The sequence below is a fragment of the Chroicocephalus ridibundus genome, chromosome 4, assembly GCF_963924245.1.
Source record: "Chroicocephalus ridibundus chromosome 4, bChrRid1.1, whole genome shotgun sequence".
Taxonomy (NCBI): Eukaryota; Metazoa; Chordata; class Aves; order Charadriiformes; family Laridae; genus Chroicocephalus; species Chroicocephalus ridibundus.
This window is the reverse complement of record NC_086287.1, coordinates 83822854-83839205: the sequence shown is the minus strand read 5'-3', so window position 1 is coordinate 83839205 and position 16352 is coordinate 83822854. Positions and strand designations below refer to the sequence as shown.

The 16352-nt window shown below is 38.3% G+C and overlaps 1 protein-coding gene across 1 annotated transcript; it reads right to left on the bottom strand.

The window, feature by feature from the left end:
* Nucleotides 1–124: 124 nt before the first annotated feature.
* On the bottom strand, nucleotides 125–16303 carry GPATCH1 (G-patch domain containing 1). The gene is made up of 20 exons (XM_063334544.1): nucleotides 16149–16303; nucleotides 15075–15209; nucleotides 14710–14795; nucleotides 14142–14302; nucleotides 13684–13781; nucleotides 13501–13559; nucleotides 12920–13165; nucleotides 11930–12077; nucleotides 11089–11168; nucleotides 9844–10048; nucleotides 8862–9149; nucleotides 7334–7515; nucleotides 6921–7048; nucleotides 6512–6645; nucleotides 5991–6160; nucleotides 5095–5299; nucleotides 3263–3373; nucleotides 2684–2808; nucleotides 1995–2140; nucleotides 125–763 (listed from the first exon to the last, which is right to left on the bottom strand). Exons 1-20 carry the CDS (start codon nucleotides 16225–16227, stop codon nucleotides 742–744), a joined length of 2808 nt encoding a protein of 935 aa, XP_063190614.1. The 5' UTR covers nucleotides 16228–16303; the 3' UTR covers nucleotides 125–741.
* Nucleotides 16304–16352: the final 49 nt, after the last annotated feature.

Below are 16352 nucleotides of genomic sequence, written 5' to 3'. Positions count from 1 at the left end.
GAATTTCGGTTTAAGGCTTTTGTTTGTAATTTTAAGCAGGAATATTCTTTTGGTGCCCCTGTGCCTCCAGAAAGAAGTTCTGTGCATCTATTTTAACAGCTTGATCACACAAAAAGCAGTTCAGTACTATTTCATAGTTTATATTAAAATAATTCTACAAGGTAACAATTGCTTTTTAAATGTACTGCATGAAACGAAAAGTGGTATAAACAGTTTCCCTTGTAACTACATAAAATAAGGCAGGTTGGAATTACAGTATTAATCGTTTAGTACATTAGCCTTACTAATTTGTGTCAAAGTGCCAGTTTATTGGTTTAGCTCGGCTACGGTAAACGCTATACGCAATTTGGAGATGCAAAACCAACTCCAAGTACAGCCAGATACTGCAAAACTGCCATCTGAAATTCTGCACTAGACTCTTTAAAAATTACTTCCCATACAAAAATGATTTTTAATACTTGAGTTTATTAAAACATCTTGTTTCATGTTAATTAAAACAGAGCCTGCAGCGTTTCAGATTATGCTGTCCTGAAAGGAGTCTTTTCAACATTACATAATCCATACGTTTTGAACATATGAAGCACCACAAAATAAACATATGTACATTTACTTTCAAACAAATTCAATATGAATACAGTATCTACAGTGCTTCAAAGTACACATGATTGATCTACCATCATGGAGGAGATCAAAAACTTGAGATCAGAAGTCCCACAGCACTGACAAAACCAAGCTGCCTCTTCAATACTGAAGTTGTTTTAATCTAAAATGGGGAAAGAAAAAGAAAGAGGTCAGACTGAATAGAAACATGCAACATTAAGAACATTTAATTACTTAGGCAGCTTCTTAAGCCTTAGTTTAAGACAGGGATCTCAGTTATGCGAGATAAAAATCATATTCTCAGTGATATAGAGACATGCAAATACGAAGACTTCCAAAATAACCAGTTGTACAAAGAAGTCTAACTATTTTGTGCAAAATGCATAAATACATATACATATTTTAGCTATTTAGAAATCAAGAGAAGTAGTTTATTTTTTCAGTAAGGAAACACCAATACATAACTGATGCTCACTTCCAAAGATGGGGAGGCAGAGTCTTCAGGAATGCCAGCCTTTCCATGGCTACATGTCCATTCCACTAAATGCCTTGACCCCAACCATTCTGCCATTTTGCCATGCATGTGGCATTGCAACAAATACGCCGAGACTTCTCCTTAAGCTAATCAGAAACACTGAACAGAAGCCAATGCAGTGACTGTTCCGCATGGGATGCACTTGAAGCTGACTATGAGCTGAACAAGAGACAGTTACTTTTGTTTGTACTTCAAGTGTGTGAGCAAAATGAAACTGCAAATCGTTTTTCGATTTTCACATTTCTATTGGCACTATGCCGAAGTGCCTAGTTAATAAAAATGTAACAGCACAGTCTATATTTAGCAGACACGTACTGACTCAAGCACTGTTCTGCTTGCTTCACTGTTCCTTGCTCAAGCACACAATTAGCTTAAGCATCAATGCCACACAATGGATCTGAATAGGATATTTTGCTAATTATCAATACACTGAAGCAGACTCAAAACATTCTGAAGCATTAAATGTTGCTTCCAATGTCTCCAAGTAAAGAGAAGTCGACAAAGTAACGGAAATATGAATCACCACCTGCACTTACTCAATTTTTAATTCCCATTCAAAATACCTTCCAAAAATATCAGTCATCTTTAACCTCCATTAACTAGCAGAGTTGTGTATTTAGTGCCCTTTATCTTAAGGGGCTTCTATCCTAAAATTAATTACCCCTTAGTTTAAGGTGTATAATACTTGTACTCTTTCCTCACTTTATTAAAAAAAGAATGAGCAGTATTTTGTATTCATAAAGAGACAAGCTGATCCATATTTGTTGCAAATAGAATAGAGTAGAATGAAAACTCAGAAATTGAGGGTTTGGTTATCCACTGCAAAATTTTCAAGTGTTTAACTAAACTTTCTGTTTACCTTCGAAGAAGTTCTTTGGGTGACAAGCCTGTGGTATCTCTATCACTAAGGCTGTCACTGCTATCTTCAGTGTCTGAGCTGCTGTCTTTTTCTGATTTTTTATTCCTGTGTTTTCCTTTGTTTTTCTGTTTCTTATGTTTCTTTTTCTGTAAAAAGGAGAGAAATAATCCTTTATTTCATTGTGAAAGACTTGGGTTTTTCTGAAAGGCAACAAACAGCAATAAGTTGATTTCAGTGTAGACTCCAGGCTTAACTGAAACATAACATTTAATGACTCTTTTCCACTACTCGGACTAAGCTAGAAAATATATACCCAAATCACCCATTTCATACCAAACGGTCAAAATAGAAATTCTGTTATTACTATTTGCATACAAGCCATGAATTATATGCAGTTCTCAGAATATGCCTAACATCTTCAGCATACAACACTAAACTACCCACAATATTCTGTCTGTAGTCACATTGTATATATGGAAAAAGCAGCACCCTACTTGGGTAATTTTCTGTTCTGAAGTTCAGGTTTCAAGACACCTAAGAAACGCAGTTGCTTAAGTTCTAGTCCTAGTATAACTATTTTCTACATGTACCATAAATAATAAAACATTTTGACTGGTAGATCAAAAAAAAAAAATCAATAAACTGTTTTAAATTAAAATAAATAAAAAATGAAATTAAATATTAAATACCTTTTCCTTTTTGTGTTTGTGTTCTCTCTTAGTCTTGTGTTTCTCTCTGTTTTTTCTATGTTTTTCTTTCCTACTAGGCCCAGGAAAACTTACTGGCACCACTGGTTCTTGTTGGCAAGTAGAGCCTAAAGCACAAAGGAAATGCAGAAACAAAAACAAAAAAACACACAACAAGAAAAAGGTCATTTTATTATTACATTCTATATTACTTTTCATCTAATAGGATAGTTTAAAAAAAAAATCTAAGCTTTCAAATGGAAATTAAATGCCTACAACTCCTAGCTGCAACCTTCCTACTGTAATTAAATGCCTTTCCAATCTGTTACTAAAAGAAATTGTAAGGCTGGTCCTATATTTTCAATAGCTTTTTTATCCAACAAAACTGGTACACAGACAAAGAGGTTCCTGCTAGTCGATCACAGCATGGTAACAAAGCATTTGTTTATACCAGTCTGACATAACACAGGCATTTAAGAGGTAAAGTACCAACTCACAAATGTTTTTTAAAGACAAATATCATGTATTTTACATACAACTTCAATGCACAGAATTTACACATTAGAAGTCTACAGAACCTACCAGAAGAAAAAGCTGGAGGCAACTTTGGTCCAAATTCCTCTGTTGCATCCAGTTCCTGCTTTGAAGTAGGCAACAAAGGAACACCAGGATCAGCTGTAGTAGCCACACTCTCTATGGAAAAAACAAAAGCTTCTTTATTTGAAAGGAAAATAAGGTAACACTATTTCCAAGAAGTGCTGAAGAAAGTTAAAAAAGGCTTTCTAAAAGCCTCCAAGAAAGCAAATTGATAGCATCCTGTATCACTGTGGACTGCTTTGGTCAACTGACATTTGACAGTTGACATTTGGTCAGCTGACATTCTGAAACATGTCAACATACTGTTGTTTGGGTTTGGTTTTTTTAATCAAAACTGACCTTTTACACTATGCAATTACTAATTAAATTATACGCAGAATCTTCATGGTTGGAAAGGACCTTTGAGATCATCGGGTCCGATCAACCAACCTACAATCTCTGCCACTAGAGCACACCCTGAAGTGCCAAATCTGGACGTTTCTTAAACACCTCCAGGGATGGTGACTCAACCACCTCCCTGGGCAGGCTGTTCCAATGCCTGACCACTCTTTCAGTAAAGTAATTCCTCCTAATATCTAATCTAAACCTCCTCTGCCACAACTTCAGACCATTTCCTCTGGTCCTGTCATTATTCGCCTGGGAGAAGAGGCCAACACCCACCTCTCTACACCCTCCTTTCAAGTAGTTGTAGAGGGCAGGGAGGTCTCCCCTCAGCCTCCTCTTCTCCAAGCTGAACATGCCCAGCTCCCTCAGCCTCTGCTCATATGACCTGGTCTCCAGACCCCTCCCCAGCCTGGTAGCTCTCCTCTGGATACGCTCCAGCACTTCAATGTCCCTCTTGTACAGTGGGGCCCAGAACTGAACACAGTACTCGAGGTGAGGCCTCACCAGTGCCGAGTACAGAGGCACGGTCACTTCCCTGCTCCTGCTGGCCACGCTACTCGTGATACAAGCCAGAATGCTGTTGGCTGCCTTGGCCACCTGGGCACACTGCTGGCTCATGTTAAGCTGGCCGTCCACCAGCACCCCCAGGTCCTTTTCTGCCGGGCAGCTTTCCAGCCACTCTTCCCCAAGCCTGTAGCATTGCTTGGGGCTGTTGTGACCAAAATGCAGGACCCCGCACTTGGCCTTATTAAACCTCATACAGTTGGCCTTGGCCCATCGATCCAGCCTGTCCAGGTCCCTCTGTAGAGCCTTCCTACCCTCAAGCAGATCAACACTCCCACCTAGTTTGGTGTCATCTGCAAACTTACTGAGGGTGCACTCAATGCCCTCGTCCAGATCATTGATAAAGATATTAAACAAAACTGGCCCCAAAACTGATCCCTGAGGGACGCCACTGGTGACCGGCCGCCAAGGGGATTTCACCCCATTAATCACAACTCTCTGGGCATGGCCATCCAGCCAGATTTTAATCCAGCAAAGAGTACACTTGTCTATGCCATGATTCGCCAGCTTCTCCAGGAGAATGCTGTGGGGGAAAGTGTCAAAGGCCTTACCAAAGTCCAGATAGACAACGTAAGCCCTAAGTAAGCCCTAACATTAGATATTTTTTACCCCCTCATTGTTTAACAAGCACATTCCACAGTGCAGTTTGCTTTTAAAATCTACACAAGACACATGATAACATAAATAACACTGTAACACTCAAGGCTTCATCCAGTGTTTTATAATTCGCATTTTCTACATGCCCGGCTCCACCAATGTCAGATGATCTGCACAAGGGCATAGGACTACTGTAGCAGTCCTGGAGTGTTTGATTCATAAATAAAGCTTTTACAAGGTATTTACAAAAATTAATACCCATTAAGTACTACCTTGTAGATTAGATGAAGAACTGTCTGGTAGATCAACTTGCTTGGTGGTTTCTGAATCTATTACTGAGGTAGTTGGTTGCTGTTCTTCATCACTCTCTTCTTCAGAGGAAGACGATTTTTCATCTGAGGAACTCACAAAGATGGCCTTAAATAAGTCCATGGATGGCCTGCTTTCTTCTTCCTGATCCTTATCTTCATTAGGTACCTGCAAAACAGCATCATAACAAACCGTATTTAAACACTAAGGAAACTAACAATCTGTCTCTGATAAGTAATACATTCAAACATGCCAATATGTATGTACAAAAGAGTCAAATATCACAATAGCTGAAATGTACAGTCCTAGGAACTGCTAGTCCAAAATAGTAAAACCTTGAAATGCTGCTAAACTAAGTCAGTTTCCTGTAAAGGGTAGTGCAATTTGTGCTACACAGACAGTTGAAGATAGAACACAAGATATTACAAGTTTTAATTCATTAATTCAAACTTCAGTTTTACACTACTAAATTTAAGCAAGAGGAAAACATCACCTTTCTCCCCAACGTATGCACCCTCCTCCATTCAAAGCAGAAAAAAAAAAATATACTATGTGCCTGTGAGCAAAGCGGGTGTAAGGGACTGAATGTAACTCCCAGACTGCTGAGCTACGTTTTATCTTCTCTTAAGCTGCTACTTCAAGGACAGTCACACTTGCTGTCCTTGCTGCAAGCGCCCTATATCTCAGAGTTATAACCTCAAAATTCTTCAAAGTCAAGTCTCACGTCTTTGCTTATCCCGAGTTGGCTCTTCTGTAAACTGAACTGTATTAAATCAATCTGTATGTTACCCAATCCTGTTTCAGAATTGTGAAGGTTTACAGCTATTCCTTTTAAGTTCCAACACCATTGTGATCTCACCTCAGTGGGAAGAGTTTCGCTTGGCCCAGTTCTACTTTCTTCTGTTGCTGGCACTGGTGGCTGCTGCTGAACATCAGCTTTTGATCGAGCAAGACTAATGAATTCACTGATGGAATCTTTTTTCTCCTTCTCTTTATCTGACACATCCCATCTTGAAGGTTTCTTTGGTTCTGAAAGAGTCCCAAACATTCAAATCAGTTGCATGCCAAATTATCCTGCATTTCTTGGCTACCTGATTTTAAACTACTCTGCTTCCTCCGTATAGTTTGATATTTTTTAAATTTTTCTAATGAATATTTGACCTATAAAGGTCTTATAGGTGGAAGAAATTAGCAAAACATCACTGACTTCAGTTTTTAATATCATTGAATTTATTTTCAATTTCGTTCAGGGTTTTCTTTATTATTTAAAAAAAAAAAAAATCAGGTGGGTAAGTTCTCCGTGACAAAGATATGCTTTTTCTATTTTATTACCTCATTTATAGCTCAAGTAATAAAGTAACAAAGTACCAACAAACTTACTGTTGAGACTGTTATTCTGTTGAATTTTTTCATTTGTTGCTTGAGTTACAGACGTGGTGGGCTCAGGCATAGTTAAGAAATTAAACACAGAATACTTGTCTCGTTTCACTTTTGGTAACCCAACAATGGTAGAACTAGAGGGAAATTAAAATGTTCGTTGATTATAATTTTCAACACAGAAAAGGCCTCAAATTATCTACTACAAGCTGAAACACCTACAGTAGTCCTTAAAATGCATACTATTTTGTCAGAGGTCACTATGTTTAATGAGTCAAATAAAACCATTAGGCAGTTCTATGTTACATCTATTATGACACAAAAAGAAAACACCAAGCCAGATTTTCCACAAGCATATGAAATACTCAGAATTTTCCAAAAGTGTTAAAAATACCAGTATCAATCATCTTACTCAGGATATGGGTCGGGAACGTTAAATCTTTTACACAACAGCTTTTCAGGATGCCATTCAAACTTGTCTCTTGTGAGTTTGCCAAACATCTTCATCTTCACAGCAGTTTCCTTATCATCAGTATCATTCTGAAAAAGTCAAACATTCATAGCTGCTAAATAAGTAGCAACTTACTAAATTGACTATTACTGTTTTAAGACTAAGAACAGGACAGAAACATAAATATTTAAGTGTAGTTTAACAAATTACTGCTTTGTATGCAGCGAGTGTTTTCACAAGTTTGCTAAACAGAAGGGCAACAAAACATTGACATTATATCTGCAAAAGAGTTTTAAAGAAAAAGAATTTTCAAAGTCAGGGTTAAGGCAGCAACTGCAGCTCTGATGTACTAAAAGACTGTAAACAGCACATACCTCTTGGTCCCGAGGAACTTCGACTTTGTCAACATCATCTTCATATTTGGCCCGGGTAAACCTGGATGAGAGTGTTGAATTTGAGGATTTGTAGAACATGGCTGCACGGAAGAACTCCTCCTGTTCTCTTCCTCGCTCCCATTCTGTCATACTTGGGTCTAAACAATGCTCCAATGTATCTACTATAAGATAAGGAGAGAAATGCCTAGCAGAGATTACAGCTGATTTAGGTCTGATAATTTTCAAACAAAAAATAAGATACTAAGCATACATCCATCCTTGGAAGTATTTAATGAGTATTTAGTTTAAGGACAGTATTAATCTCAACTGTGTTATTCCTTCATAAGCAGAGGTCATTTTGCAAGATAGCAAGAATGATGGCATTTGCCAAATGCAAGATAGATACTTTAAACAATTGTACTTGTAATGCTGACTCCTTACTCATTGCCCTCTAAGGAATGTTCAAAATATTTAAGGTATTTAATAGGTGCTTAAAACAAACAGTATAATCCGAAGCTTTATCAAATAACTAAAACACAGCCAGTTAACCAGTGAGTAAGCCTGGCCAGGCTTTGGTAACTTCAAGGGGCTTTCTGGTATATAAAGTGCCGACTGATAGATACAGAATTTGGACACAGGTTTCTGTGAACAATACAGACCCTGTTTAAAACAAGAGGTTCACACTTGCTCCCAGAAGGAATAGGCAATAACACCAGCCAAGCAAAGACACTCTTACAGACAAAATCTTGATCATTCAAGTTATTTAAATATTTCTGCATTTTCATCATTATGACTAAGGAGACATTTAAGAGGATACTCAGTTTTACACAGGGAAAATCCCAGTCCTGAGTGGAGGAACTCTGGACAGAATATAACTGACAGCGGCAGCTTGAGTACCCACAGGACAAGCTTTGCAAGTGTGAACTACTTCATTCACTTTAGGATCCCTATCTCCTCTGAAAGTGCAGGGTATGGGCTTTCTTTTGATTTTTCCTGTCTTGTGTGGGGAAAAGGCAAAAAAATTGCTCTCTCACTGTGACCCAATAATCTTTCTGCCTCTATAGGATCTGTCAGTTCTACTCCTCAAACAGAAAAAAGCTAAATGAAAATGCTTGTTCCATGCATAGCTAATGGAATTGGCCAAAGCTGAAGTCTACTTTGCCAAATGAAAAGACGGGAAACCCAGAAACACAGCCAATTAAGTAGAACACCCTGGAGAACGTCACATCTGCTACAGCGCAAAAGTATGAACTGCAACGCCTAACATCAAATTTTGCTGACACTTAAAATTATTGAGCAGTTTTTTCCTGGTCAACACAATTAAATAGCAGTAAAAGTTTCTTTTAATGTTGGCCCTAAAAGGAAGGAGAGGGAGAAATGCTGTGGAATTCAGGAAGAGAACTCACAGTGAACACAGAACACAACAGGATGAAAAAGGGAATTTAAAAAAAAAAAAGAAAAGGGGAAAAAAATCAAGCCATTTTTTTCAGAGAAAGATTGAAGTGTCAGGATTAATCTCTTCAGTTACCTTTTTCTCCTTGTTTAAGACTTTTCACAAAACTTTCATATCTTTTTTGTTTTTCTGGATTTCTTGCAAATGGTTTGAAGTCACTAGAACCAACATTTGCTAACTGTCCCCCCAACAACATCTGCCATTTGTGAGAAGCATCAGCTGGGGGGGCTGGCTGGAATCTGCTATTTTGTGACTGAGGAGGCGGCATTTTTGCTTTCATTTGTTGTTCAGATGCTTGCTTCACTTCTTTGAGTCTTTCTCTGTCTTTTTCAGACAGATATTCCAAAACAGAAAGAGCCGGACCTAAAAGCAAAAAAAAGCAGTAAGAGACAAATGGAAATGAAAAATTACTACAACTATTTCTGCCACTGTAGTGGAGGAAAAAAGCCTACCACTATGCATATACATTCAGAGGAAAGGCTCTTAAGCACCAATAAACAGTATAACGGCAGAGATGGCAGATAAAAAATTGGCCACTATTGCATCTTTTATGCTATTTACCACATATTTACATATTACATTGTAAACTTTACTATTGTAGATACAAACGCGAACCACATTTACAAATTACCTTTTTAGTGAATCTGCATGTATTTCAGGGAAATCTGATTTTCACGGGGGGTGAGGAGGGGTGTGTGTGTGCGTGTATGCATGTAGCTGCACACGGGGAGAACCTCACAGCCTACTGTATTCCTAATTCATAATAAAGCCACCAAAAAAAACACAAAAAAAAACACCCACAAAAAAAACCCTAACACAACAAATCACAATCCCACACAAACTTTTCTTGAAAAGATTTAAGTAAATGAAAATACTGGCAGATATGTCAACAACTCAACTTTGAGATAAAAGTGAACAATGACAAGGTATTCTAGCTAATCCAACTAGATTTAATACATCAAAAAGTAGTATTCAAGGCTAGACCAAATTTTTACTGCAATATCAACAAACAGGGGACCTGAAACACAAGTAAAGGTGTGCTCACATATATCAATACCTTTCAGAGCAGCCTCTCCTAGTCGTTCCCTCCTCTGAGATGCATTCAGAGCATGCCTGCTTTGCTGTGTTGCATCACTCTCAAGTTTTCCAGTCGATTCCTCTAATGCCTTCTGTAAACGGCAGTTTTCATTCCCAGCTGCTATCACAGGTCGAAAGTAATGGACTGGTCTGTAATTTCGTGGCAGGTCAGGTGGGGGATAAACCTTGGCAGGGGGATGACAAAAAAAAAAAATCCACTGAGAGAGACAGAACTTTGTATTTAGCATTTACAAATGTGTTTCGGAAAAAAAATCACGTCAATCAAAAAATTCCTCAGTTTACATCTTAGCAGTAGAAACAAATATTACAAGCTACTGATTCTTTTAGACCCAGTCAGCAAGTGGTATCGTAAGACAAACTTTGGGAACAAACTGTTATATTGTTAATATGTAACGATGATGAAAAATAGGAAGACCTACACATCAAGCTGCAGCAAAATTAACAAGAGTCTTAATATGCATTGCTTTTATTTTAGAAAGTGCTCTTGGTATTGCTTAATAATTACATTTTTTAAAAACAGAAGTCACATGATTTAAGCAATTAATTGGACTATTGAGTCTGTGCTTATTGTATTTTAATGACTTTCAAAGTCCTTTTCCCTCACATTCTTCATTCAAACTGTTACTTCAAAGGTTACCCCTATGCCTCCTATACGATGAGATTTTATGTACAACTCTTCTTCCTTTTTCTTCATCAGAAAAAGGACCATGTCACACAACTCTGTTTTTCATTCTAATTTATGCAAATATATATGGCATAAATGATGCCAAATTGAGAACAGGGCTAACAAATTAACTTGTCATCAAAACAGCAGAGCGGATGAAGCATGGGGCCTGATTTTTACAGAAAACTGAGTATTACATCTGAAAGACCTAGAAGCAAAAGATGTACATTTTTTTTATGTCAAAGCTAAATCAAATCATTAGTCCAACTTTATGCCAAGTAACAGTGCACAGTGCAAAAGACATTTGCTCAAAGCCAGTACACACACAAAGTTTAAATTCATCCAGCAGTCTGACAAGTTTTAAGTTTGTGTTGAATAGCCTCCGACACTACAATTTTGCTCATTCAGCAATCTTTATCACTAGCCAGAACTTTTATTTCCAAGAACATCAAAAACACTGAGAAACAGTGAAGCCCATACAGCTCACATGTCAACTTGTTGATGTTGTTCTTTAGTATGAGAATATTACTATCTGCTTACCTTGCTTGGAGTTGATGATTTTGATGCCAAGGAAAAACCATCCAAGATTTTGCCTATATATTTAACTTCTCTTTCAGACCCTATAAAATAACCATAGAGCTGGTCAATATTTAAAACATGTGTGTTTGGTAAAAGGCATTTTTTTCTGAATATCTTCCGTTTTGCAATATATTTTCTGGAGCATAATTGTAGTTCTTTGTCTTCAATGCCTTTCATTTAAATTTAAGGGTTCTGAATTGGGATTAGCATTATACAGCTAAAGAACTACTACCAGAGAGATTGCTGCAAGATGAACACGACTAATGGTGAGGCAAAAGTACCACTACTATGCACAGCTACCATCATGAATGCCATTAATTGTGTACAACGAACATCAATGGGTACTTAGAAATCACTATGATATTTCAGGCACTTAAAAGTTGCACTAAAAATAAAGGTGTATCAAGATAAAATTTACAAATGCTATTTGAAAACACACAGATATATCTCAAAAAAAAAAATTCTCTTTGCAAGTATTGGGTCATATTTTGTAGCCATGATTCACAATCGTTTGTTTCCTTCAGTGGAACTGAATGCTGCATCTCACAAAGCAGCACATACTGTCCTTTTAAAGATACAATTTGGGGGTTTAATCTACATTGGAATTAGTGGAGGACTTTGGAAATTATTTCCAGATTTGGACACTTCAATACAGAAGAAAGACTAGATGAAGTTTCAGATCATCAGGTCTAGAAGATACCAGTCCCTTGAAAATTAAAATACTTGGAAAATAGAGACTACACTTATGTGTAGTCCCCAACACAAATTACCCTGGCTCTTTAGATAGAACTACAGTTCTTACTTTTTTTGGATTTATACTGCTTAGGTGCTGTCCAGCCATACAAGCCATCTCCGGGTTCCTCATCTTTCAGAACTGTATCATATTTTGAGAGTGTTTCAGTTGCATAAATATCATCATCTTCCTCCTCTAAAGCTCCCACACCAAAAGCCTAAAATATATTTTAAATAATGAGAATTCAAAAGTGTAAAAACAATACTTCTAAGTCACATGTCAGAACACACCTACGGGTGTATCTATCTATATAAGATGTCCAGTAAACATACGTACATATATATACACACACACATACACACACACATACATACACACACACACACAGGGAAAAACATAGAGCTTCACAAAAAAAAAAACACTACCAACTAGTGAAAAAAACAAACCACCCACCCAACCCACCAAACACAAAAGTTCACTCCCTTGGCAGGGAGGGACAGTGAGTTTGGTCTGTACAGGATGAGGACAGCAGCCTAATTCCACAAGGTAACATTTGCAGTCTAAGAGCAGGTTAAGTTCTCGAAAAGAAAAAAAAGTAAGTTGCCATGAAAATTAAACAAGTATAATTCCCAGGAATATAAACTGACAGTGCTTCTATGTAAGAACTACAAATACCACAGCAGGATGCAAAACCCCTCTAGCTGACAGATTCAACATTACTGAAAGGATTCAGTAAAACTGACACAAAAAAATGTAAACTAAAACCTTGAACATATTGAACATCAGCTTTCTCTAATCAAAGTAACACGGTAATTTTCTCCACCCAACTATTCAGAGTGAGGTATTTTATACTTCTCTTTAACAACATCGATAAGTGAAGGCATTTAAGAGTTCTAAGGACTTGCCCACATTTTCTTATTAAGTAAAAAAAAAATAATCCTGTTCTCAAACCACGCTTAAGGTGTGTACAATGACTAGGTGCCTCCCACAGAAGAAAAAATAAAACTTACTTAGATTTTACTGCACTAATAATAAAATGCATTAAAAGAATGTCCTTACCTGACCTGTAATACCTAGTTTTCTTCCTTTGCTGTGTTTCAGATCACCAAGTAAATTGCTTGTGTCTTCAGAAGCAGCTGCAAAAAGATTCAGGTGTTCTCTTCCAGATACACCAAACAAAGCTTGTGAGGGGTCCAAACCCTTATAGCCAAGTCCATGGACGTTCTCTTTTGGAGTCAAATCTACTGGCATTACATCTTTTGGTGCAAATGTCACATTCTCTGGCTGGTATTCATCCTCTTCATCCTTGTAAAAAACAAGTATGTAACAGCAATATAATTAAAAGTTTTGTACGTTGAGCTTTTACAACATTTAGTAATACAACATTTAGTAAACGTGACACTAGGCAAGTTTGCATTTCCTAAATTATATATGAAAATATGCAAGAACGACACCTGCTTAAGGTAGCAAAAGAATAGATTTTGTTACATTAAAACCTTTCTTCACAATAAGCATAGTAATTATTTACGGAACAAAAACTCAAACTGTATGTTAAAATACTGTTTAAAGACATGAAAGAAGGGTTTTTTAAAAATATGTTATCACATGTTCTTACATAAGTCGACAAACAACTGCAATACCTCAGAACCCTCAGACAGTCCAGGTGGTAATGCACAACCATATACTTTCACCGCAGGGTCTGTAAGAGATATAATAGCATCGTATTAAATTACCTTACTAAAGGAGGCTTTAAAATGAACTTTCTAATCAGTCCATGAATGCTAACTTTCTATTAATGAGTTCAGGAATTTCACTAAACTTACCAGGTTTCTGCCTGCGTGGCTTTCTTTTGACTCGTGGTCCAACTCCTTGTCCTTCTTTCCAGCCCATTTTTCGTAACAGTTCAACCCCAACTGTTATTCTAAGAAAAAAAAAAAAAAAAAACAAAAGGGAAAAAAATTACCTCAAATCACATTTTTAATATTTCTAGAGAAGTAATACACATATATACCGTTGGAAATGGTATTTGAAATGTTTTTATACCCCACTTTAAAATTAAATCTGAATGCATCAACATTTGCATATACACTACCGTCCCAGTTTGTAAATGTTTGTAAAGTCTGCACTTAGAAAACAAAAAGAGAGGCCATTTAGAAAGCGTAGCACTGCAGATCTTCCAGTCTCTTTCATGGATTACTGTGGTCAAACACTACTTTTCTAACCACTACAACATTTCTAAGTGAAAGGAATTGTTTTCTTAACTCTATTTAAATTTACTTACTTTGATGGCCCTATTAAATCATCAAATGCGGTGGTTCCTGGAATGGCAGCAACTACTCCTGCAATCTGTCTAGCTTTCTCTTTTATTCTGTCTTTAGCTTTGGATGCAAAATCATCTGTGGTTGTAATATCTTTTGGTGCTATCCCAAATTCACTAAGATCCTGGAAAACATAGACAAAATGGAAAAGTTTAGATTAAGAATATGATTCCCTCAAATGCTTACTTACTGTAATCATAAAGGAAAGAAAATGGGATATGACCCTTATATCGGCTAAATTTTTCATGACTATATAAATCAGTTGCTTTTTCAATAGCTTGGTCATATTTTAAACAGCTTCAAAAGTATTTGTATTTTCTGATAGAGAAAGGATTGAGTTCCAGCGTTGTTTTTAAATATTGAGATTACAGGAGCTTCCTAAGTGAATCTATGAAACGTCCTATAGGACCTAGAAGTATAACACTGTACTTCCATTTTAGCTATTTAAGCTCTTTAGAATATTTCAATGCCTGAAAAACACGCTGTCACAGCAACTACTTCCAAAAGATTTGTACTCCTTTACAAATTTACCTCTTCATCCATGAAGTCTTCTGGTCCAAGAACGGTTCTGTCTGCTCTCTTCTGCCGTGATGATACAAAAGCTGAAGGAGTCCATCCTTTAAAGAAAGTAAATATCTAAGTAAGGTACTGTAAACTGCAACATAATATTTGAGAACAATTCAAACGTTTCAACCTTACACCTTAAGGATACATCAAGGGAACATCTATAAAACTGCAGTCTAAAAACTCAAGGGGAAATAACTTCAATACTGTTTCACCTACTTACAGTATAATGAATAGCAGAAAAGTAAAAAATGTTTAATGACATTTGTTTTCACGAACATTAAATTACAGTAATTAATTAACCATTCCAAGAAGACAGAAAAATATCTAACCTTCCTTTGTGCCAACAGTGTTAAAGTAACCAGCAGAGAAACCACCAGTAAACGCTCCATGGAAACGCTGGTACCGTCCCTTTGCATCTTTAACAGTCTGTTCTTGAAGAGGAACTGGCTTTTTAAGTCGTTCACCTACAATCAGATAAATCAGAAACTAAGTAACAATATCGCACACAGAATGGACTCTCCGCTTGCTCCAGATGCATTTATTCCTTGCGATTAAGAAGTGGATCAAATAGTAGCCACCTTGAAGTGGAAAGCATCCGCAGTTTACATTTATTCCCACCCTACTTTAAATATTTGTATACACTGTTGAGGTACACTGTTAAAGTAAAAGCATGAAGCGTTCAAATAGAAATCCTAAATTCCAACGAGTTCTGAGAATGTGTGGGTTTTTTTCCTGTGAAAGGACACATTTAGCTGTTAATCCTCTGACAAGGATTTCAAGACTTAAGTAACTGCCCTGAGAAATTACACCACATCATGAGTGTCCAAGACTGAAACAAAACAAAGCTATGGACTCTGACCTAAACATTTGCACTTTTTAAACAACATTTCTATGAATTATGGGGCACAGACTCAGGAATCGCCGGTGTACGTAAGTCCTTGGACAAGACAGAGTCTGTGTCACAAGTATAAGCGTAGGACGTTCACATTAGTATAACTGCATACACTTCAGCTGTTATACTTGAACTCTACTCTTGTTTTGAGACTCGGGGAGAGGACAGGCCCCCAGCCAGCAGTGCCGGCATCGACCCTGGGGTACCCCGGCTCGCAGGACCCAGCTTGCCCACCCCCCAGCCCCAAGCTGCCCGCCCCAGCGGCCCTTTGCCCCAGCCTGGCGGCCAAGGCAGCCCCTGCGTCCCTGGATGGCCGGAGAAGGGGAAGGCAGGTCTGCGCCGGGCCCACCCACCACAGTGTTCCCCACGTGAAGGCCGCAATGGGGCGGACAGCCGGGCCGGGCCTGGCAGGCCCCCCGAGACACCCCGGCCCGCGCTGCTGCCCAGCGCCCGCCGCAACGCAAGACAGCAGTACCGAGGAGGAGCAGAGGAGCTCCCCAGGGTCCCTTACCCTCCTGCAGGGGCTGCAAAGCGGTGCCATAGCTCACCAAATCCTCCTCATCGCTGTCGCTGGACTCCGCCGCCGCCATTTTGCCGCGGCGGTGGCTGGCGTAGGACAACGCATGAGGGAGGCGGAGCGCCCCGGCCTGCGCCGGGGCGGGCCCAGCCCCGGAGCCCTCGTCCGGCCCTCGGAGCCCGCCTCTGCTCCCCGCCG

Excerpts from the sequence above, each read along its gene's own strand:
- GPATCH1 (XM_063334544.1), bottom strand. The coding sequence starts at position 16,227 with ATGGCGGCGGCGGAGTCCAGCGACAGCGATGAGGAGGATTTGGTGAGC. Across the intron at positions 10,049-11,088 it reads AATCATCAACTCCAAGCAAG|GTTTATCCCCCACCTGACCT; the intron begins GTAAGCAGATAG and ends CCCCCTGCCAAG. Across the intron at positions 3,374-5,094 it reads TTCTTCATCTAATCTACAAG|AGAGTGTGGCTACTACAGCT; the intron begins GTAGTACTTAAT and ends TTTTTTCCATAG.